Below are 25,101 nucleotides of genomic sequence, written 5' to 3' on the forward strand. Positions count from 1 at the left end.
GTTTCATTTAGAAAAAACAAAAAAAAAAGTTTGTACCTTCACAAAAATACCCTATCCAGAAGTCTCACCCACCCGAGGTACATAAGTACATTACACAGATGGGGAGGTTTCGGTGGGCGGAGGCGGCGGCGGCGGCGACAACAAGCTGCAAGCTCGGCGGCGGCGGCGACAACAACCTGCAAGCTCGGCAACGGCGATCTCTGCTTTTTTGGTAGAATCGCTAGCTGGCATGAGCAGGGCATTGCTGACCTGGTACTAGATATCTACATCTTAGTGGCTGTTTGGATCTAGAGATTTTTTAAGTTTATTATCACATCGAATGTTTCAACGTTAATTAGGAGTATTAAATATAGATGGATAACCAAACTAATTGCACAAATAAAGGCTATTTCATTAGATAAATTTTTTAAGCCTAATTAATCTATGATTAGCAAATGTTTATTGTAGCTTCACATTCGCTAATCATGGACTAATTAGGCTCAATATATTCGTTTCGCGAAATAGTCCAGAGTTTAAGGTGAATTTTATTAATAGTTTATATTTAATTTTAATTAGTGTCTAAATATTTGATGTGATAGGGAAAAAAATTAAAAGGAAACAAACACGCTCTTAGTCACCAAGCGTATCTACAGCAAGCGAATGGTGCAGGAGACATCGACGAATCAGCAATGGATGAATGACTTCGGAGGCGCTCTGGGCGCCAGAGCAATGGTTCAATACAGAGAAAATTCACTGTATGTTACTGACTTTGTCATCTTTCAACGTTGAAATGCCATTGAGTTTGTTAAAGTTCTATAATATACTCTCTAATAGTAGTCTGTTAGTCTTTAAGATTTACTTTTCTTAAATACTAAAAATACCCTTTCACTCAAATAATATCAGCACATAGGGGAAAAAGAAGGCAGCGCGATTAGATCTGAGCCATGGAGGGGGAGGAGAGTACGCAAGCAACCATGCCGCCGGCTGCATCCTCAACGTCGTCGCCTGTGAGTCTGCCCCCAGCGCTGGCGCTAGCAGCCGCGTCCCCGCCCCTATCCCCGTCCCCAGCGCCGGCAGCCGCGTCCCCGCCCTCAGCGCCGGCGCCGGTGCCGACGCCTGCATCGCCGACTTCGTCGCCGGCTGGCTCCGCGGCCTCTCCCCCGCCACCAGCGCCGCGGCGATGACAACAACCTGCAAGCTCGGCAACGGCGATCTCTGCTTTTTTGGTAGAATCGCTAGCTGGCATGAGCAGGGCATTGCTGACCTGGTACTAGATATCTACATCTTAGTGGCTGTTTGGATCTAGAGATTTTTTAAGTTTATTATCACATCGAATGTTTCAACGTTAATTAGGAGTATTAAATATAGATGGATAACCAAACTAATTGCACAAATAAAGGCTATTTCATTAGATAAATTTTTTAAGCCTAATTAATCTATGATTAGCAAATGTTTATTGTAGCTTCACATTCGCTAATCATGGACTAATTAGGCTCAATATATTCGTTTCGCGAAATAGTCCAGAGTTTAAGGTGAATTTTATTAATAGTTTATATTTAATTTTAATTAGTGTCTAAATATTTGATGTGATAGGGAAAAAAATTAAAAGGAAACAAACACGCTCTTAGTCACCAAGCGTATCTACAGCAAGCGAATGGTGCAGGAGACATCGACGAATCAGCAATGGATGAATGACTTCGGAGGCGCTCTGGGCGCCAGAGCAATGGTTCAATACAGAGAAAATTCACTGTATGTTACTGACTTTGTCATCTTTCAACGTTGAAATGCCATTGAGTTTGTTAAAGTTCTATAATATACTCTCTAATAGTAGTCTGTTAGTCTTTAAGATTTACTTTTCTTAAATACTAAAAATACCCTTTCACTCAAATAATATCAGCACATAGGGGAAAAAGAAGGCAGCGCGATTAGATCTGAGCCATGGAGGGGGAGGAGAGTACGCAAGCAACCATGCCGCCGGCTGCATCCTCAACGTCGTCGCCTGTGAGTCTGCCCCCAGCGCTGGCGCTAGCAGCCGCGTCCCCGCCCCTATCCCCGTCCCCAGCGCCGGCAGCCGCGTCCCCGCCCTCAGCGCCGGCGCCGGTGCCGACGCCTGCATCGCCGACTTCGTCGCCGGCTGGCTCCGCGGCCTCTCCCCCGCCACCAGCGCCGCGGCGATGACAACAACCTGCAAGCTCGGCAACGGCGATCTCTGCTTTTTTGGTAGAATCGCTAGCTGGCATGAGCAGGGCATTGCTGACCTGGTACTAGATATCTACATCTTAGTGGCTGTTTGGATCTAGAGATTTTTTAAGTTTATTATCACATCGAATGTTTCAACGTTAATTAGGAGTATTAAATATAGATGGATAACCAAACTAATTGCACAAATAAAGGCTATTTCATTAGATAAATTTTTTAAGCCTAATTAATCTATGATTAGCAAATGTTTATTGTAGCTTCACATTCGCTAATCATGGACTAATTAGGCTCAATATATTCGTTTCGCGAAATAGTCCAGAGTTTAAGGTGAATTTTATTAATAGTTTATATTTAATTTTAATTAGTGTCTAAATATTTGATGTGATAGGGAAAAAAATTAAAAGGAAACAAACACGCTCTTAGTCACCAAGCGTATCTACAGCAAGCGAATGGTGCAGGAGACATCGACGAATCAGCAATGGATGAATGACTTCGGAGGCGCTCTGGGCGCCAGAGCAATGGTTCAATACAGAGAAAATTCACTGTATGTTACTGACTTTGTCATCTTTCAACGTTGAAATGCCATTGAGTTTGTTAAAGTTCTATAATATACTCTCTAATAGTAGTCTGTTAGTCTTTAAGATTTACTTTTCTTAAATACTAAAAATACCCTTTCACTCAAATAATATCAGCACATAGGGGAAAAAGAAGGCAGCGCGATTAGATCTGAGCCATGGAGGGGGAGGAGAGTACGCAAGCAACCATGCCGCCGGCTGCATCCTCAACGTCGTCGCCTGTGAGTCTGCCCCCAGCGCTGGCGCTAGCAGCCGCGTCCCCGCCCCTATCCCCGTCCCCAGCGCCGGCAGCCGCGTCCCCGCCCTCAGCGCCGGCGCCGGTGCCGACGCCTGCATCGCCGACTTCGTCGCCGGCTGGCTCCGCGGCCTCTCCCCCGCCACCAGCGCCGCCAACGACCTCTTGCCCCCTCCAGCGCCTGCGATTTCGACGTGGCATGGCCGTGATATGATCTGCCGTGCCACCTCCCGCTGATCGACGATCGATGGTACCACGAGCTAAGCTGGAGCTCGACGTGGATCTTTCATGCCATTAAGCAAGTATCGGTCGTCCCCTGTAGCGAGATAATTACCATGGTGCCTAGCTTGATTTGTGCTCCTGCTTCGTCCTCGGCCAGTGATTCCGCGCCGGCCGGTCGCTGTCGTGAAGATCCGCTCGCCGCTCCGGTCGGACAGTTTGACGTTGCTCTAGAACCGGCCGTGCCTGCTCAACCGCGAGCTATGCGCGTCACGGTGTTAATTGCGGATTCGCGCGGGGCCCCCCTGCAAGGACGCGCTCTCGATCGACCACACGTCGCGGGACCACGCGGTGGTTCATTGTTTACTCAGAATTTTATATTTAAAATATATTCTCAGATGTTTATAAAATATATTTGCACAATTTTATCTTTCAAATGTAAATTTTAAAATATATTCTCAATTCTCAGAATTTTATTTAAAATATAAATAAATATATTCTCAGTTCTCATAATTTTATATTTAAAATATAAATTTTAAAATATATTCTCAGAATTTTATATTTAAGATATAAATTGACTTGTAATGTTGATTATTAGTACTATCATTATCTGACAATCTCGGATGGCAACGGCAAACAACAGCTATGCTAATCAAGAACGAAATTGTCCAAAAAAAACTCATTTCCCTACTGCGATCAGCACGGAAACGATCGATCATATACTGTGTTGGGCAGTCCGGAAACTCTTCAACCTTGGTGGATAGTGCTCTCGGGCAGTGGCCGAGCTAGAGTAAAATATAGAGAATGCAATAAAATAAAAAAGTAATGTACGTTATTTACCAAAATAAATAAATTCATTAATAATATTAGAAATTGGTTGCTCACTTATGAGTTATCATCAAAACATGATTAGCAATTAAGCGGATGTATACATAGGCAAATGTCATTCCATCTCATTATCTCAGCATCTTGCGCGGTCTAAAAAGAGAAAAGGAGAGAACATCCTACTCGGCTTCTTTTTTTTCTCAATAAAAAGATGAATCAGGTGTGCATTTATACAAAAATCACAGAAAATTGCATAACAAATGTCAATTGACAGTTGACATGACTTACATCAAGTAGGACCTTCAATCGGAAACTTTCTAGATACTTCTCTGAATTTTTCTGAATTGAAACCCTATCAGCCTAATCCTACAATATAATCAAGAAAAAGACCAACAACAAATTTAGGGCTTTGTATCTTTTAAATCGGATTAATTGAGAAAGGAACCGATGGAGAAATGTTGTGCTGATCTACTTGTTTGGCCAACTGTGGGATCTGTGACGGTGATTGGCCGGCGTCGGCCAACGGCCATAGGGGTCAGCACCGCATGCCAGAAGAAAAAAAAAAAAGATAGTAACCATCGATCTTCATCTTTTCCCCTGCCTCATAGGCTAACTCACTGTGTGCCTTCTCTGCTGCTCACCTTGCTGAGTTGTTGCTCGGACTAGGGGGCGTAGTTTATTGGGCCGAGAAGGATGTATATAGGGCCGGCCCATATATGAGGGGCAATAAATGAAAATCATTTGCACCCATGGACTTCTATTGGGCTTTGCCCCTGCTCTCAGGAATCCTCCAAGCGAATTGCTTGTCCTCGGCGACGTGATATTTCGTCTCATGCTGGTGCAATAGTCGGTCAGCGATTCGGTCGGTTGACGCGTCGCAGAGGACTCGACACCATCGTCTTCTTACTGGCTTGGACAGAGGAATGAGAGAGATTTCAATCATTTCCTACATCTATTCATATTTATACATATTTCTGATTCGTAAACTTGGCTCGAAAAGGAATTTTATTTTCTCCGTTCCATACTATAACACTTTTTGATCTCGTATATATTTATTTGTATGCTAATGAATACGTACATATAAAATATATATATTGGTATATTGATAAATCTAGACCAAACCAAAAATTTTTATAATACATGACAAAGGGATTAGTAGGCAAGCCAAGCAATTGAGGATCCATTTGTAAATTTGTATGCCAGAAATCTTGGCTCAAGTTCTAACGATTTCTGAGGCTACATTGCCTGGTTGGCAGTGGCTGGTGAGGGGTTGGGTGGCAAGCAGCAAGATGATGGTGGATGCAGTTGGCAGCAGGGTGCCAGGGAAATGCTGTGCCGCTACCAGCAACTCCGATCCGGTGCAGCAGCATCAGAGTGAAAAGGGTGGTGAATGGTACCATCTCTTCAAGAGATCTTATGCGGTACTGTAGATTGATAGGTGGGCCTATGATCACCGCAAACTGACATGTGGACCCCATAAGCCATGGAGTCCGTAGGGCCTACCTATTAGACTGCGGTAGTGCAGGAGCAGTACTGGTGTGCCCCCATCTCTTCTCCAAATATTGCTCAACATTTTCTTGTTAAACAGGAGCTTATATACATTTTCAGGTTTATTTGTACTACCAATTGTAATTGTTGGATGTCGGAATTTGGTGCCCTACCAGCTACGGCCGCTACATGAGAGCTGTGAAAATTAATTGAATAAAATTGCTGGAAGTAAATTCCATATGCAGTGATTGGACCTTGGAATTTTGGGTCTCCATGAGATGGGTGAATATAAGGTGCAAACCGCGGCATAAAAGTTCACAAAATGTTATAAACGAGATCTCACATATGCAGATATGCTAGGGTGGTGCTAGACAAATATACGAAATTACATGATGAAACTCGGACGAATACTTCGTATCAGATGTGGATTGAGATATACAAACAAAGTTGAGATTGTTCCTAAAATTTTTTATGGTTGTCTAACATTTTTAAGGGTATTTATGGATTTTTTTTACAAATGTCTTTTTAAGTTTTTGCGTGAGGCTTGCCTCATTTAGAGGCAGATTCACGCTTCAAGTCATTCTTCTCCAATGTGAAGCCTATTTTTTCATTTAATTGATGTTCACAACCCAACTTAGAATGGTTTGGCCCATCTCATGGCCCAATAAAAGATTCACTACCTTCCTCCATTACAAGCTTTTGGTAACGTCGCATAAATAAAAGTCTCTCGTCAGCTGTAGCTGTTTATAAATCAAAATTTAAATTTTAGAGCTTTATTTTAAACTCGACTTTGTGATTTTTTATTGTAGTTTATTTTATAATTTTTGCTTTTAAATCGTTATAGAAACGTATCTAAAAGTCTTGTAAATTATTTTTCATTTAAAAATCGTGATTTCAATTTTTCTTCCAAAGGGCAAAACAATGAAAGCTTTAAGTCCCCGCATCTAGGTAGATAGGTAGTCATACAAATAAGTGAAACAAAGTCAAAAGAATTTAATGATCTATACATTCGTACCTATAATATACGCTTGCAACAAATTTAGAGTCATGCTTATTACATATTTACTATAAAGAATACTTAAATTATTACCCCGTCTACCTAAAACTTACAGGTAAAATATAACATTTATTTTACAAATATGCAATTAGATCATCTAACAATATACAACAAGCAATTTTACACCAAACATCGTAAAGAAAATTTAATAAACTATCCATTCATAACTACAAATATGCACTTGCAACAAATTTAGACTACATGCATATTACATATTTACCATAAATGATGCTTTAATTATTACCACATCTGAACAAAAGTTACGAGTACAATATAACATTCTTTTACAAATACATAGTTCATCTGTAATTTTACACCAGACATTATATTCATGTAGATTGGCATCTACTAAGCCAAAACGACTCTATATAGTTGTACAGCGATATCTAACACTGGTCGCCTATACATAGTCTCTCTAAAAAAATTCCACGTCCATCGGTGCATCAAATAAAATTATTTCTACTAACTAAATTCGCTAAACGAATTGCTCCCTCCGTTTCATAATATAAAATGTTTGACTTTTTTTTTCAATGTTTACTCATTTGTCTTATTTAAAAAAATTATAAAATATCATTTATTTTGCTTGTGACTTACTTTATTATCAAAAGAATTTTAAGCATACCTTATCATTTTTATATTTGTACTAAATTTTTAAATAAAACGAATGGTTAAACGTTATAAAAAAAGTCAAAATATGTTACGTTATGAAACGTAGTAATTAACTCGATCTCCCAACAATAAATTCATACTAAGAGCAACTCCAAGAGAATAGTCATCTCACTTGCTATAGTTAAATTTGATAATTTTGTATAAAAATTATGCTCCAAGAGAATGGCTATATGACTTGTCATGCCATTTGAATGCCTAAATTTGAGCCCTCAATGGCCACATCTAGCAACTCATTCCCCCACTAGCATATCCGTGGGTCCCACGTGGATGGGACCCACTTGTCATCCTCTCTTTGTCAGGATTTAGAGAGTGGGGATAGGTAGTCTCTTGAAGATGCTATATGAGTTTAAGTTGCTAAAACTAAAATAAATGGCTAAATTTTGATTTGGAGTGTTAAAATTTAACCATTCTCATTTGGAGATGCTCTAAAATATCCATAAAATTTCTCAGGCACCATCCAATCCAACTTCCTCATTAAAAAAAACCCCAACCCAACCTCCTAAATACGGGATGGGAACCGGTAATTAACCCGGCCTCCCGCCTCGCCTCCTCCCCCATTTCTCGACCGCCCCCACAACGCGCGCGCGCACGTGCGCCACGTGCCACCGCCATGGCCGACGCCGGCGAGCCCCCTCCCCCGCTCTGCCCCCTCTGCGGCCACCCCTCCGCCGCCTCCTACGCGGCGGCGGCGGCGTCCCCCTCGCCGGCGGCGAGGCCACCGATGAAGAGGAAGGCGGCGCCGCCCGAGGCGCCGCCGACGGTGGTGCGGGTGGAGATCGGAGACGAGGCCGCGGCGCTGCGGGAGGCGGTGGCGAGGCAGCACGCGGCGCTGGGGGACCTCCAGGCGGAGCTGGACGCGGAGCGCGGGGCGGCGGCGGGGGCCGCCAGCGAGGCCATGACGATGATCCTCAGGCTGCAGAGGGAGAAGGCCGAGGCCATGATGGAGGCGCGGCAGTTCAGGCGGTACGCCGAGGAGAAGATGTCGCACGACGCCGCGGAGCTCGCCGCGCTGGAGGAGTTGCTCGCCAAGCGAGACGCCTCGCTGCGCGCGCTCCAGCCGTCCCGCCTCGGCGCGCTGTCGATCCCGGCGTCCCCGCTCGTCTGCGCCTCGCCGCACCACTACCCTTCCACGCCGACGCCCGCCGCGGCGGTGGCGGCCGCGAACTACCCGCCGCTGCGGTGCTTCATCGACCACCCGCCGACGGCCTCGGAGGCGGACGCGCTCGACGCGCAGACGCCGCGCGACCACCTCTCCCGCCTCTCCCACCGCGTCCACATGCTCGAGCGCCCCGTTCACCCGACGGCCACCACCACGACCACCACCACCCCCATCATCCGCGTCGCGCCGGGCTCCGCCTTCCCGCGCCAAGCGCGCGCCTACTCCGACGTCGACAGCCTCGACTTCTGCGACGGCGAGTACTTCCCCGACGACGACTGCGGCGCCAGTGACCGGGTCTACACCGTCGACGCCATCCACGGCCGCGGCGGCGCCCCACTGGCCGTACCCGAGGGCTCCTACTACGGCGGAACGCCGGCCGGGAGCTCATGCGGCGGCGGCGGCGCGCCCTGGGCGGAGGACGAGGAGATGCGGCGGCTCAGCGCGCGCCTGCAGGCGCTGGAGGCGGACCGGGAGACCATGCGCCAGGCCATCGTCTCCATGGGCGCCGACAAGGCGCAGGTGGTGTTGCTCAAGGAGATCGCGCAGCACCTCTGCAAGGAGGTCGCGCCGCCACTACCGGCGGTGACCGTGGGCCACCACCTCTACAAGGGGGCCGCCGCGCCGCCGGCCGTCACCGTCAAGGTGGCGCCACCGGTGCCGCCTTTGATCATGCACAGGAGGATGATCGAGGCGCAGCCGATCGTGAGGACGTCCTACGTTGCTTCAGTGGTCAAGGTAATCTCGCCTGACAATGCAGATGATCCAAGATTTCTATTCAAATTGTTGAGCATGTTGATTGAGTTTTCTCTAATTAATTCTTTTTGGAGAAAGATAGCTATTGCATTGTGCTACCATTAGCCATTACAATGGTCTATATACTAGGCAAATGAGCATAGTAATTGCGCAGCAATAATTTCCTGAATCGGAAGTTGAGACCAGTTTATCAAGGAGAATGAATAGTGTTGGTCAAATTAGTCAGGTCATTCTTTCATAGAAGCCTTACGGTGAATGAATAGTTCTATTTAGAATATTGACGATCAAATCTTGATTTGGCGTTCTTATCCGAGTAAGATGATAGGCAGCTTCATTTAGGCCACGATCACTATTGCAGATGATTTATGCATGGTCATGAGATGATGTAGAAATTCTATACATCTTGTTAAGAATGCTAATTGATTTGGAGAAAAACTATTGCATTGTGCAATTATTCATTACAATGTTCTATATGTTAATCAAATGAGCATAACAAACCAGAACGATTTGCTGAATCAGAACAGTTTGTCAAAGAGAATTGGGAGAAAAAGTTGTTTTGGTTATAAGCTAGCTATGTCATTCTTTAACAGAAGCCTTACAAATCATAATGCATGCGTTGTTCTATTGAAACCCTGATTTAACTCCTACTACCAAACACATCAGACTATTTGTCTTCACAGTGCCAATATCAAGCACTGCATCTTCAGTTAATTTGTGTCAGTACCATAGTGCTGCATTTCTGCGTTGACATGGAACCTAATTTGCTCTTGCTTCTGATTTCCTTCCAGTGGGTCACATCGATCATCTCGTGGCGAAGGAAAACACCCCGCATCAAGTGAGTTGACCATCATTTTATCCATACAATTTCCTCCACTCCAAAAGAGGCCTAGGATTCTACGCCTCCATCTTTTCGCTTTTGCTCATGCTTATAAACTAAAATTTAAATAAGCAATTTTAAATTTGAAGTTGATTTTGAGATTATTTTTTCACCGTTGTTTATTTTACAGACTTGACTTTTAGATCGCTAAGAATACGTTTATAAAAATTTTATTAATAAATTATTTTTCGTTTGCGTCAACTTTGCTCTGCTTTGGCAGGTACCCAGTTGGTCAGCGCGGTAACAACGTCGGCTTGCTCCTGCTGCTCGACAAGGCTCACAGGCCAGGGCACGGGCACCAGAAAATGCCCAAGAAAATCTAGATGACACAACTCTGCAATTTTCTCTCCAGATGAGCTGCTGCTCTTCTTTGACTATATATAACAACAAGATGGCTTTCGCATTGCTGTCGCTCACTCAGGCGTCGGTTCTGGTTCATCGTCGACCATGCCTGGTAATGTAGTTTTAACAAAATGGAAGCCATTTGTGCTGTTTTGGTTTGTTTTTTTATTCGTCTCTAGCTTTCTCGATACATTTCGTCGTCGGTGTTGTTTACTCTTCGGTTTCTTCGGCATGGCACGGGTTGAGTGCCTGTGCAGGGTAGGTAACACCAGCGAAGCATTGTACGTTGTGTTCATGGAAATTGAACCACAAGAAGCTAACAATATAAGCATTGTACACTGTGTTCATGAAAATTGCACCACAAGAAATCTAACAATATTAAGCATTGTACACTACTACACTGTGTTCATGAAAATTGAACCACAAGAATCTAACAGTATTGCATGGTGAAACACACTGCTAAACTAGTGATGTTTAGGTAGATAACATTTCTTTCACTTGGACAGAAAGGTTCACATTTCTTTCACTTGGACAGAAAGGTTCACACAGGCACAGCATGTAATATGCCAGAGACTTGAGTGTAACAATTTCTATTTAGCTCATCTCCACAGGAGAAGGGACCAGGCTTGGATTCAAACTGTCATGAAGATCAGATGTTAACTACTATTTCTAGTTCAAATATATAGTTGTATTTAACCAGGTAGATGGCTACCAAACCCCCAGTGTCACCAAATATCCAAGAGCAAAATACATGACCCTAGAAGACAGGCTACAGTAAGAATTGAGTATTTGCATCTCTCACTCGTTTGGACATACTTATACAGTTCTACCACATTCACTCTGTCATTTCCTCTGGCTTTGGAGGGGGTGATGGGAAAGCTTCCTTCACTAGCTCCAAGAATTCCTCAACTCGTTCATCTTCATTGCATGCCTCTCCTCGATCGTCCTTGGAAAATCGTTTACCACATTCTTCTATCATCTGCGGTGTTCAAAAGAATCCAATATATCAAATAGCTTAGGAGATCTAAATTTCTAAACACAAAAAAAAAAAATCAAGGCAACACAACCAAATAGAGCCAGGCCATGGTTTACTCAGCAGATTTGATTGTTTAACTGAGAACTATTCACTCATTCTCTGAGCAGAAATTTCAGATTAACTGATTATAACACAGCCTAAATAGCTTTTGTTCCATAATTGTTTACGAGATTGTCAGACTCGGAAGGATGACCCACCAGGCCATCAGAGATCAAAGTTTAAGCAAGCTATTTTTCATTGTAAATTATTGCATGGAAAAATCCAAAACACACTTGAAATGCATGCGTATAGGAAACATCAAGTATAAATCCAGCCTATCCAAACTGATTTTCATTGTCAATTATTGCAAAGAAAATCCAAAAGTTCATCAAGATGGAAGCATGTATAAAAAGCATAGTGTAGGAATCCAGATCATGGATAAAGGTTATTAATGGTATGAATCAAGTATTTCTGTATTTGCCATAAAGAAGACTGCTGAATAGAGCCAGCTTCTTGAATCATGTATTACTGCAAACAGACAGATTTACTGCTTCTGTATTTAGACAAAAGGTGAAGTCTAGTCTGATAATTGGATAACTGACAGTTCGTCTCCGCATTGTGCTGAGCTTTAAAGAAACAGGCACACAGCGGTGTACTAAACTATTATAAATTCCAAATGTGCTTCATAGCTAACATCAGCTAGTAACGTAGCATAACTCCAAAAAAATGTTACTATCAGCAAAGTAGACATGGTAATACCGCATAGGCGTCAGCAGCCGAGGATGGTCTCCAATTGATTACATTTAGCTTGTCAGCATTTGTAAGCTTGAAGGTATCACATCTGGTCACAAATTCGTTAATTGATTCCCTTGTCTGGTTGCAAGAAGGAGTTTTCAACAGGTACTCATATACCTGGGTGTCATAGTGGTGATCATGAGACCAGTTCCAGTAAAAAAAACATACTTAGACATGAAAACATATTAGACAGTAGTGGGGTTTCAAAGGTAGCAGAAAAATTAGTAAACACCTTACACTCTGAAGCAGCAACAGCCCCCAAACATCCCATAGGATCGGTTTTAGCACCTCTAGATCGTAAGAAGTCAAGCACTTCAAAGTTTGTTAGAAACCCTGCATTTGCTTTCTCTCTGCGAAAAAAAGAAAATGAACATCAGTTCTTCACATCGTTAAACTGAGTGAAACCATTAATGTATAGAATATGGTAGCATTCCAGTTCTTCATACATGGTGTAATGGTAGCATTCATTACAATTGAAACATTGACCAACATATTTAGAAAATCACTCCATTCATAAGAATATATCTGGACAAAACCACAAAACAGGACAAGCTTGGAAAAAATATACAGTTACCCACTGACCAGCAAATATACAGTTACCCACTGACCAGCAAATCCCCAGAAAATTGATCACTTCTGCTAAAACTACTCAAACTCATGAAGAATAAACCAGGAACCTGTAGTTATGCATTATCCACGCACCCGACAGTCGAAAACTTTCTGTTAAGGGTTTCTTCAGGTAATAGTAATTTTACAGGATTTTCAGAGGAAACAGTTCAGTTCCTCCGTTTTCCCTTTGAAAATCCTTCGAACCGAAGAGGTCCTAAAAGGGGAACTCGTAACATCTTTGGAATCAATTGACAATTCCATTCCTTCTAGGAAGGAAATTCTATCCAGGGGGAGGAGGCAAATGTGGCATGCATACATTGTGTCTCTAAATCAACCATGGAGTACCTCACAAATTCGCAAATTACAGTTCATCTAAAGATCAGAAATTTCATGCCGATTTTGCAGGATTCTCAAATCAACCGGGAAAGATTCCGGTTTCTAGAGCAACGGAGCACTCAAAGGAATGGAAAGGAATACATGCGTAATTAAGAGCACGAGAAACACCTACATCTTCATAGATGCAGCAAGCACGACGGCGGCGGCGGGAAAGAGCAGCAGAGGCAGCGGAGCAAGTGCCTCCCCCCGGGGTCACCGCTACCCCCCGCGGGCCCCACCCTGGCCGGCCGCGACGCGACGCCTCCCCTCGCCGCCGCCGTCGCCTCGCGACTAGGGTTCTTCTGGCCGCGACGTAGGGAAACGAGGAAGAGAGGCGGAAGAGAAGAACACGGCCGCTCATGGGCCGGCGCAAATGGCCCCGTCTTACGGCCCGGCCCACACCACGCATGCCACGGCCGAGGAGGTTGGTTGCTTTGGCGGTTTACATATGCAAACCAGTAAAAAAAAAAATAAGACTTCAGATCTTTCAACTTATCGTTCAGTATATTTTTCGTGCTTGGACCGTAAAACCGGATACAACCGGTTCTTGAACTATCAAAACCGACGCAAAAGAGATTTGTCGACAGTTTTGAAGACGGTTTTGACTGACTTGGCGCTTATATGGCTAGTTTGACTAGATCTCCGTTTCACGTGGCATTGATATGGCGTTTACGTGACAATTATATATTAAAAAAGCAATGTGCCCATCTGTCAGCCGTACACATAAAATAATTTAAATATGGTGGGGCCCACGTGGGCCCCACATGGCATTCCTACTCCCCTAACATATTTATTTCTTTTTGGTAGCTGACTTTGAGCCCGCGTGAGCATGTTATTTTTAAATCATTTTGTGTGCGCAGCTGACAGGTGGGCTCGCTATTTTTCTGCTATATAATTGTGATGTAAGCGTCATGTCAATACCACATGGGACAGACCTAATCAAACTAGCCATGTAGGCTCAAGTCAGCCAAAACCGCCTTTAAAACTGTTGAGGGACCTCTTTTGTGTCGGTTTTGATAGTTCGGGACCGCTTATATCTGATTTTGTGGTCTAAATACGAAAAAACAAACCGTATGATAAGTTAAGGGAAATCAAGTGGACTTAGTCGGTATAAAAAATCGGTGGAATTTGGATTTTTTTTTCTTTACGTCCCTAGCCCTGATTTATATTTCAGTCCCAAATTAATGTTTTTATTTGTTATAATTTTTATTACCAAAAATAGTTGCAAAGTTTACACTAAAATTTTGTCACCTAAATAAATTCTTAATTAAATCATTATTATTGTGATTTTACAGAAATATTTATACGTGTAAATATTTTATTTATGCAAAAGTTTATGAATGAAAATATTTTATTTATGTTTAAAGTTACGAATACCCATGCATAAAGTTTATAGCGAGAAATATTTTATGTACGTGTAAGGTTTATGAATCAAAATATTACTTATTTTAAAAAATCGTATTAGAAATAAAATTAATAATAAAAATAGAATCACAATAGCGTATGGTTCAGTTTCTATTTTTAAAAAATAAAAATAAACCAAGCAGATGTTTCTCGTGAATATGATGTGAAATTTACGCTCAATCTGGATTCAATCCGTTGTTCTAGAATTGCACGATTTATAAGGCTTACATGGGAAAGAGCAAAAATTGAAAATTAAAATGTTATTGATAGTAGTCATTATGCAGTGTTTAAAATTGAATATTTATATCAAATAAAAAAATCAGGGAGTAGAACTAAGATAACTTAGTTGAAAATGACATAGTTGGTTTTAGTCTCTATCTTTCTGCGTCGTCGAAAGATCAAGCACCTTATTTAATTTATTAATGATGTTAGGCAGAATTAACTATTCTCAATTATAATTATCTCGATGTAATGTACACTTCCTAAATCAATTGGATCAATTGGATGTTGATCATAATTTATTATTTCTGACTCAACACATAATTTATTTTCAAACTTATCCAAATTTATTTTAATTTGTACAACTAAAATTACTTTAATTTGGTGCAAAGCATGGGCATTTAATACATAATTTATTCATATATGTTTTGTAATCTAGATCTCTACTATTTCAACTATTATAAAAATTAATAGTATTTCTGTCATTGTTGTTCGTTCGCCTCACCCAAGTGGGCTAGTTGGGTCGTGTCGCCCATATCACGCACACTACACGTGTCTTCCGTCATTGAGAGTATCATGAGTCTACCGCAACGTGTAGAACAGTGCATTCGCTTTGTAAGCGAAAGATTAAGAGTTCTATCCTCGCCAAGAGCATGTTGCGAGAGAGTTCTATCCTCACCAAGAGCATGTTTTGTGTTTTTTCTTTTCTTTTTGAGTAATCGTCCATCAAAACTATTGTTTCAGCGGGATTAATACTCTGACCTTAATAAAGAAAAGCTTTATAGCCCAATGGTTAAGGCATTGGTCACAAAATGTAGATGTTTAAGTTTAAATCATTTTTTTCTTTTATATCCAATACAAATATATTGAGAGCATAATTATATATTGATCACACTTTACTATTCCCGATTCAACGTGTAATTTGTTTTTAAAACCTATTTTAAAAATTTTATTTTAATTTATACAATTAAAAATTAGCTTGACCCAGTGCAACTACGGCCATTTTTTAGTTTTTTAAAAAATGTAATTTAATTCGTATTTAGTCTTTAACTTTTACGGTAATACGTAATGGACGATCAGTGTTTCTTTTCCAACGTAATAATGTATCCCAATGCAGGACCTTCTTTTTACTATATACCCACGTTGTTTTTAAATTGATTTTAAGATTTTTTTTTACCGAAGTTTATTTTTTAGCCTTAGCTTTTAGATCATTAAGAATACATATAAAAAATTTTATTTATAAATTATTTTTTTGTTTATAACTATGCCGTTTGGCTGTTCCAAACAATCACCGCTATGTTCTTCTTCACTTTTGACCATTCTGTCAAACAAAACTCTGCGACTGTGGGAACATTCTCTGCAACAATGATAACATTTCCACAGGACTTTTCTGATCAGTCAAGGGTGCGTTTGGTTGGTGGTCAAGATGGAATGGGATATGATCATCCATAATTTTAGGTATATGGTGACCCAGATTTCTATTTGGTTGGATGGATATGATGATCCAATGTTTTGTTTGGTTGGATGGATGGGATGAGCATATTTAATTACTAATAAATAATAATATTAATTAATCAACATAAATATTATCCTAATTAGTACAAATTAATAATAAAATATATCTTTCATCACTAATTAACACTAATTTAAACTTGTTTATTACTAATTAATAACAAAACACGCTAATTATCACTAAACAATCACTAATGAACACCGTTAGTGAAGGTGGATGAGCTCATCCAACCAATTTAACCGGATACATCCATCCAGCATCTTCTTCTGGACCACCCTATCCAGCTTCGCCCGCGAACCAAACACATCAAAAAACTGGACGGCCATCTCCCATCCAGGGAAATCCAGCCAACCAAACACACCCTAAGATCAGCCGTCAGAAACAACAAACTGTTGTATTCATAAAACCAGCTAACTTCACGACATGTGCCAGCTCGTATAATATAAATACCATTACAGAGTTACAACTAGAGAGGTTTTACAAAACAGCATCTCCTACAGATATCCTGATGGATTAACGACTTAATAACACAACACATAATTATTTCGACAAAATTTCTACAGTTCTACATTTTGCAACATGTTCCTTGAAGTAGCTCAAAATGTAACTTCGTCCAACCAAACTATTTCCTTTCTCTTTTTCTTTCTCCTTTTAATCTACTTAATTTGAGTGGGTCTATTTTGTAGCATATGATTCTTACAGATACATTAGTGTTGCACCTTATGCACATTGCCTGACAGGTGGACTCCAGAAGGAAAGCCCAAAGGTGCAAAAATTAGTACTTCCTGTTCTTCAGGTAAGTTTTTGACAGAATCCTCTTTCCAAACATGTTGTTCCGAAGAGCAGCAACATGCGGCCTAATGGCTCCTATAAGCACAGCACGTCCTGCAGCATCCTGCACAAGTTGGAATGAAATCGTTTGAGAAATTTCAGTTTAATGTCCATCTGCTTGTGACAAGAGGAGCATGGTTTTACCTCACACTCCTTGAGGGCTGTTTGGATCACATAGTTCCCATACGGATCGATCAAGATATGCAGTAACTTGGGGTCATTGACAAGCTCGTGAATGATTTTAACACGTTCAGGCCCTGCTGCTTCTCTTAAACATTTTTCTACCACATTGCTGCTACTTTTTTGCATCGATAGATATCCATAGTGACCTGCCAGATTGTTCAGTATTTCATCTGTCGCCCATGAAATGCGCAGATCAAGGATATACTGTATTACATAGTTCCTGCAAGGAAAATATTGCTTTAGGATTGCAAGCAGACAACAATCCCTTAAAATTCAGAGATAAAAAAGAATGTGCATACCCATACTGATGCTCTGAAAGCTCAAGGGCCCTGGATGTGATATTGTACAACAATTGGTTCTTCTGCTCCTTATTTGCATGAAGAATGCATTTCTGAATGATACAACAACCTTGACGATCTTCAGCTAGCTCAAAGTAGTATTCCATGGCCGCATCAAGAAGGAACTACAGTGGTTATATCATTTCAAATGTGAGATAGACAATTTAAAATTATGAAAAAAGTGAACTCCTTAAGCAATATTGTTTTGGATATCTTCCCCAGCTCTTAGGTGCCATTAGCATGATAGTATGCTCTATGCCAGCCCCTCTACCAACAAGATATTTAAAGAAATGGGGAGAGTAAGTCGTTAACTAAAATCTAAAAAATTTCTGAATTTGTAAAACTGAATTGAAGCCAGCATAAGAGTGTTCATTTAGGTGACAATGGTGACCAGAAAATAGCAATGCGTACAAGAAAGTCAAAGGCAAGTCAAGATAAAGCTAGTAAATGGTTTCAACAAGTGTGTATATTTTTCAACTCTAAGCATCCATGTTCCTCAGCATAAATGTTATAGGCCATGACGATTATGAATATAGCACTGATTTCAGTCTATCCACGAGACACGAGACACGAGGAGCCGTGGTCGATATAAGATGGAAGATAATCGGACGATGCTAACTGCTCAGATAATCAGAAAATGCTAGCTGCACCACGTGGACATGCTCGTTGGCCAAGAAAGAGCATTGAGTTCAGTATTAGAGATATCAGTATAACTACAATAGCATTATACAGTTAAGTAGGCAAGAGTTTTCACGGTTATCATACAAAAATAAAAGCACACTCAAGTCAAATCAAAGATATCTTACTGCTTTGTGCTCATGTGAGAATTTTTGCAAGCAGCGGAGTGCAACATGACAGCCATTTGCATCCATCATCAAAGTGATGGCACCAGAGCTCAGAGCACATACAACCATGGAAACTTCATCTGGGGAGTTTATTGTTTCTATCACCTTTTGCACTACACGTGTCCTGGATCATATGCACAGAAAAAAATAGTAAAAGATCGTGATGTAACAATAAAATGTGAGAAAAATAGCTAATAACAGAGTATGAGATACATACCCATGCATGTCGCATGAAAATTTAATGAGCTGCCCAGGTCTTTTGGTTATTTCATAAATTATATGCATCTTCTGATCATGGTTGCACTCTTCAAGTAGCTTTTGCACCAAGTAGTTTCCAAATGGATCGACAACAAGCTCAGCAGTATGTTCAATGATTCCATCAAAGACCTTTTTAACATCCTCTGTAGTACCTTCTGTAAATATCCTCTGTAGAAAGCGGCAACCATTCTGATCCTTTGCCAAGAGATGAATCTTGCCAACAACTTCATCCACTGAACTAAAATTCATTTGAGCAGTTTTCATAGCCAAACCATATTCAGATTCCATGGGTGACAGAGCCTGGGAGGTTGGCCAGTCAAGACGCAGTAAATCATTGCCCTGAATATTAAGATGTTGATTATCCCCATGATGGGCAATTATCTGGTTCATTTCAATGCAGCCATTAGGTTCAAGGCCAGATTGAATATTTCTCATTGAATTTATACCGCCAGACTTCATCATCGTCTTTCCAGGGAAACTTTTAATGCTGAATTTATCAAAAAACTGATGCTGCAGGAAACCTTTGGATGAACGCCTGAGCCCATAACGATGATTTAACTTCTCTGCCTGCTTGATCTGGCAATAGTTGCAGATTTCACGTGAACAATCAGGGTAAATTATACATGAGCAATTGTTCACAAATGTGGAATTCAGCTGGTTGTTTCCATGTGAAATAGCAGCACCATTCCAGTAAGCATCAGCACTGCCATGTGCTGGCTGATCAACCTTCGGTATCCCAAGATAAGTTGGAGCTCCAGATGCAGGAATAGCAGGGGAGTGAATAAAACCATGTTGGTTGCTTCTAATCCAATGAACATCAGATCCAGCAACCTGTGGCATTTGCTGATAAGCACACTGGGATTGCAAAAGATAATGCCTCTCAGCATCAGTATCTTGCCTCCCGAAATTTGGACCCATCTGCTGATATGGTGCATTAGCCTGCAACTGCCCATCAAGAAAATACTGTTTGTGTAAAGGTGAAGCTGATGGTCGATTAAACGGGTCCCCAGAAACATAATCCGAGCCATGCAACCCAGTGTACATTTGAACATTCCTTACACCGTACTTGGGCTCCATGTATTCAGCAACATTGATGTTCAGAGATGAGGGCCTGAGAGCATCCTGACGATGGGATGGGTTCATCATGCTGTCAGCGGATGAATTCACACGGCTTGCAGAATAGCGTCCACTCATGGGTGCAATACTTGCAATACTGAAAGGGTTGAAAGGATTAGTAGCAATGTCAACAGAGCAATCCCTCAATGCCAAGCTCATGTTCTTGAATGCTGATGCTAATGACTGGTCATCTGAAAAATTGTCATTTTCCAAGAAGACACCAAGCCGGCTGCTCCCCAGCTGTGGCTGTGACTGCGACTGCCTTCTCGCAGCCATCGGAACCCACCCTGCCTCCGGAGAAGAATCATCATCAGCATACTGAGACCCCAATTCCACATGGTCCGCAAAGATCGCATCAGCGATCTTGTCAGTACAGTAGGCACTCAATCTGGGATCCTCTTGATTATCCGGCAGTTCCTCCATCTCAGCAACAGGACAACCTGCACGACAGAACAACACCTGTCAATGCCAAACTCTATCAGACAATGCAGGACAGAATCACCAATCCCACGGCGCCCCCGACGATCCGACACGACACACAGATGCCACGAACTGACCAGCATCATCGATCGAAGATATCATCAAGTGCAAAATCTTTACCAAAAAATAAAAGAAACCAACCATTCGTACGAACGATTTCGCGTGACGACAACAGCAGGGGGCAGCATTGGCATCCGTCTAAAAATCCAAGAATCGGCACATTGCAACAGACTTCTCCCAAAAAAGATTTCGATCGTGCCAAAACGCACGAGAAAAATCCCAAGAAACGCATGCACGCACAACAAAATTCAGAAAGAAAAAGAGAAAAAAATCTGCACGGAAGAATACCCGAAAAAAAAAAAGAAATCCCACGATTTCGCCATCGAAACCACGATCGCGTCCCACGAAGATCAACAAAAATCCGTCCACAGCCCGCGGCGCAGTTTGCGCGCCGATAAAACCCACCCACCCACGCACCCACGCACGCACGCCAAGATCGCAAAAACCCCAAGAAAACCCCTCCACCACCCCGATCACACCACCACCACCCCCCAAACCCCCCCCCCCCCCATCAAGAGCCACGACCCCCCACAACGAAAACACCGATTCTCGCGAGAACCGATCGCCGAAACCCCCCACCACCGCCCGATCGAACCCCCCAAAACCAAACAAAACCAAAACCAACCAAAAAAAAACAACAAAAAGATCACCTCCAATCTCGCAGCGAGCCGCGCGCATTCGCGCCGGGGTGCCGCCCGGGGGCCGCCGCGGCCTCCGGCGGGCGGAGGGGGCGGGTCGCGGCGGGGAATTGGGCGCGGAGGCGCCGATTTTGGGGGGATTTTAGGGAGGCGGAGGAGGAGGGAGGAGAGGAGCAAGGCTTGCAAGGGAAGCCCGATGAAAATAGGAGAGAGAGAGAGGAGGGGGGAGGGGGGGCGCAGGGTATTTGTTTGCTTCGTGCGTTTCGCTTGTCAGGTGTGGATTGACCGTTTTGCCCCTACGCTCTGGGGCTCTTTTGTCCGGATGGGGTAGGGGTGTTTTGGGAAATTTGGGGAGAGGAGGAGGGGTTTGTGGCACTATGGCTCTACCAGTCTACCGTGCACCCATACAATTGCAAAACTTTATTTAAAGTGTATTTATTGTAAAATAAAGTGTGATGAAGAAACTGCAGGATTAGCTTTAAAAATTAAGTTCTAAAATTTAAATTTTGGTTTATAAGCCGTTGGAGAAGTGAGATGATGGGAGTGTTCGTTGACGTGGGTTTTGTGGGATGTTTGGTGGTGTTACCGGTTTGTTACGCGGAATTGGTTTGGGCAAAATCGTAGTTTTGTGCTTAGCTTCCGGTGTCTTCATGATTTTAGTTAGCGCTACTCGTCAAATCCAATCGATTCCTAAATCATCTAATAAAATATTGCTTTGTTTCATTGTTAGAGTGTTGTGTGGCGGAGTTAGTCTGGTAATATTTTCTGGTCGCTTGCCGTCTTACTTTAGGATGTGTTCTTACATCCAGCTTTTTTTCTTGGTTTTTGCTTATGCGATTTTTAAACAGCTAAACAATATATTTTTTAAAAAGGATATATAAAACTTCATTGTTTTATCTTTATTAATTTTATAGCAGTTAACTTCATCATTTATATCATTAAATAGCTTAAAAATCAGATAAACTTTTATCTTCATCTCTGAAAAGAACGCAACATTAGTGGTTGCACGAGTGTTTGGTAGAATAGCATATTAATGTTAATAATAGCCTTTCCAAGTCTAGAAGAAGTCTGTGTTTGTGCATGATTTATTTATCTGTTATTCTGTTTAGTATATGTTTATGTGGTTTCCAAACATTTAATAGTCTCTCATGTTTTAAATATTTAACCAATGAGACAAAACTCGAGTAAACTTTTTGGAATTGGCCATCGGTTAATATTAAAATTTATTCATAATTTATAAGTTTGTGATATTGGCTAGTTTTTATATAATATTTTTTGACTTTTGCGTGCATATTTTCCGAACTAATAAATGGTGTATCTCGAGAAAGTTTCTATACATAAGTTCATCACTCACCTTTGTAAACTATATTTTCAACTTCATAGTAGTTAATTTAATCATTTATATTATTAAATGATATAAATAAATTAAATAATATTTCATCTTTTATTAACAAAAACACAACTATTATCATAGTGTTTTTAAGCGTACCCTTTTATAAACAAGTATTTGAGAGTTTATTGGTGATAAAAGAGTGGTAGGGTCTTTTAATCAGGTAATAATGGCCAGGATAGATGTTACCCATTCTTTGGTTAGTCTCATTTGTACATGTCATTTATAGCACAGAGTTATAGTCATTTTTATGTCTAGTAGGGATATCAAAGTAATTTCTTCTTGCCACCAAGTAGTCAGCAGCTAGCTCCACCAATACCTCAGGACTACACTTTTCAAGAAAAAATACTACTAGGTCTGCGTTCTTCCGTGGATATAAGATAAAAGATACAGTATTATCTGATATTTTTATTATTATTTAATAGTATAAATGATATAAATAACTACTATAAACTCAAAACTATGCTTTCTAAAAATAATATGATGAGATTTATATAGAATTTTTTTATTAAAATGCATGACTTGGCATTCAAAAAGCGTGAACGCAAAAGCGAGGAAAAATCCAGAGTTAATATGATGAAAGGAACGCAGCCTAACTGATTTATGCTTTTGACAGTTGTTTCAGTAGAAGTAAAGGCCAGATTATCCGTTATCTATAAACAAAACCAATTTAAGCCTATACCCAAATACATTCACCGATGTTAGGGTTAGTGCTGAATTCTGTCTTATCTATATTATTATAAAAGAAGATAATAGTGTTGGCAGTGAATATGTCATCCACTAACTATATATTTGAAAATAGTACAATATGTTGGTTCCATTTTTATCTCTAAATACAAGTTCTACACAATACTAGCATGCATATAATTAATATTTCTCCGTAGCAAAGCACGAGTATTTTGCTCGTGTTTAATTAGATTTGATTTAAGTATAATTCAAGGTAAATGTTCTTCATGGGAAAAAATCGTTTTATCTTTTTTATATGTTAAAATAGGTTTATTATTCCTTATAAAATCTAGGTTGCAGCTACCAAAAGTTTTTTTTGCGTGAAAGAATTGTATTACCTTTGTTTTATTTTAAAATAGGTTTTCATCAATTCATTCAACGATATAAATCATTGTTGAACAGTTCTAGAGAATTTGATGTCCTTTGAAGTTTCCATGTTCCAAACAAACTAAAGTCACCGAAATTAACTATTTAGTCGGATTACAGCGGTTACGGTAACCTATTAAAAAAGAAGGGCATAACATAAAACCGTTACAATTGAAAGGATTGCTGTGTTCTCTTGCAACACTACTGTGCATATTATTTCTTGGTTTTTTACGTGCATGTTTCAGGTTTACAAAAGTTATATATAGAAGTTCATCATCTCATATTTTTAAAAGTAATTTTTTACTACCAATTTCATTATTTATACTATTAAATATCTAGTTAATTTAATTATTTATACTATTAAATATCTAGTTAATTTTATTATTTATACTATTAAATATCTAATTAAAAATCTGATAATGCTGTATCCTTCATCCATAAAAAAACGGATTTTCAGTGAGACATATACAGCACTGTAGGTGATGCTAAATTCTGGGGTACACTCCATGGTGCCCTATGGCCTTTATGCTGACTTGTTCTTCTTTGACTGGTCCAGTACTCTAATAGCATCTGTACAGCATGCACTTTCTCGACTGTACAATGTTGTCCATGCACAAATAAAATGTTGATTACTGGGGCTGTGGGCCCCGTCCATCCATGCATGCATGAGAAACCAAGTATTAAATGACCATTAATCCATTAGGATTATAATAATAACAGCACATGTGCAACATAATTAATCAGACCATAGGTTGCTCTGGTTTGTTACTGCCTACCTCGTAGGTTCCAAAATAATTTCATATTTGTATTTTAAATTAAAAATAATTTGTCATACGATATAATTATACTTTTTATAAGGATAATATATTTCTAGTCAGATTAATTGTTGATGGAACTCTTATAGATCCCTATTGCTTCCTTGTCTCATATTATAAAAGTATCAAGCTTTCTTTCTATTTATCTATTGCTTAATGTCTATAGTTTGTATATGTGTTTAAATTTATCGGCATATATATTAATATAATTAAGACTAAAAATATTACATTATGAAACATATTGTATACTTAAAAGCAGAGTCGTCTGTTCTGATCTCCCATCTCACATCACACAAAAACCATTACTTTAAGAAACCAGAAAAAAATCAAATTGGTTTCAATAAAAAACGTTTATTCTTCATATATAGGTTTGTGCAGTACATTATCAATATATGGATTGTTTCTTTTTTATATAAGTATATGCAGTTCATAATCAGTAATATGAGTTTGTTTTAATACACGAGTATATTACCAGTGGAAGCTAAAAGACTTTGGGGAACCACCAAAACCTTAATTACCTTGTGAAAGTTGAACAGTGGGTAGCCAAAACTTCTATCGTGATCAACAACAGTACCCTAGGAGATTCAAGAAAGAAAACGCCAGGTCTCTTCTGGTTTGACTGGTTCCGTGTTCAGTTGTTTCTCTGCTGCTTCCACCAAGCACACTGGCAACTTCATACTTCCCTAATATGGTAATTTTATTAATATAGGCATGTTTCTGGCATATACTCAACGTCTTCTCCAAGAGT

The 25,101-nt window shown here is 40.6% G+C and overlaps 3 protein-coding genes across 4 annotated transcripts; 1 reads left to right on the forward strand and 2 right to left on the reverse strand.

Annotated features, from left to right (window-relative positions):
• Positions 1–7,856: 7,856 nt before the first annotated feature.
• LOC107305396 (myosin-binding protein 7-like) lies at positions 7,857–10,818 on the forward strand. The gene is made up of 3 exons (XM_015842989.2): positions 7,857–9,140; positions 9,947–9,993; positions 10,256–10,818. Exons 1-3 carry the CDS (start codon positions 7,857–7,859, stop codon positions 10,356–10,358), a joined length of 1,434 nt encoding a protein of 477 aa, XP_015698475.2. The 3' UTR covers positions 10,359–10,818.
• A 32-nt stretch (positions 10,819–10,850) lies between these two features.
• Positions 10,851–13,484, reverse strand: LOC102720933. The gene is made up of 4 exons (XM_006663964.3): positions 13,305–13,484; positions 12,420–12,537; positions 12,152–12,304; positions 10,851–11,356 (listed from the first exon to the last, which is right to left on the reverse strand). The coding sequence occupies exons 1-4, from the start codon at positions 13,310–13,312 to the stop codon at positions 11,213–11,215; spliced, it is 423 nt and encodes a 140-aa protein (XP_006664027.1). The 5' UTR covers positions 13,313–13,484; the 3' UTR covers positions 10,851–11,212.
• A 3,124-nt stretch (positions 13,485–16,608) lies between these two features.
• On the reverse strand, positions 16,609–21,147 carry LOC102721221 (putative pumilio homolog 10). Of its 2 annotated transcripts, none has more exons than XM_006663965.3 (6): positions 20,500–20,668; positions 18,722–20,318; positions 18,466–18,628; positions 17,621–17,784; positions 17,283–17,541; positions 16,609–17,202 (listed from the first exon to the last, which is right to left on the reverse strand). In XM_006663965.3, the coding sequence occupies exons 1-6, from the start codon at positions 20,648–20,650 to the stop codon at positions 17,083–17,085; spliced, it is 2,454 nt and encodes an 817-aa protein (XP_006664028.2). In that variant the 5' UTR covers positions 20,651–20,668; the 3' UTR covers positions 16,609–17,082. The 2 variants fall into 2 exon arrangements, with proteins under 2 accessions (XP_006664028.2, XP_040385126.1); XM_040529192.1 differs by lacking the exon at positions 20,500–20,668 and adding an exon at positions 21,069–21,147 and having other exon boundaries at positions 16,611–17,202.
• Positions 21,148–25,101: the final 3,954 nt, after the last annotated feature.

This window comes from Oryza brachyantha, chromosome 12, assembly GCF_000231095.2.
Source record: "Oryza brachyantha chromosome 12, ObraRS2, whole genome shotgun sequence".
Taxonomy (NCBI): Eukaryota; Viridiplantae; Streptophyta; class Magnoliopsida; order Poales; family Poaceae; genus Oryza; species Oryza brachyantha.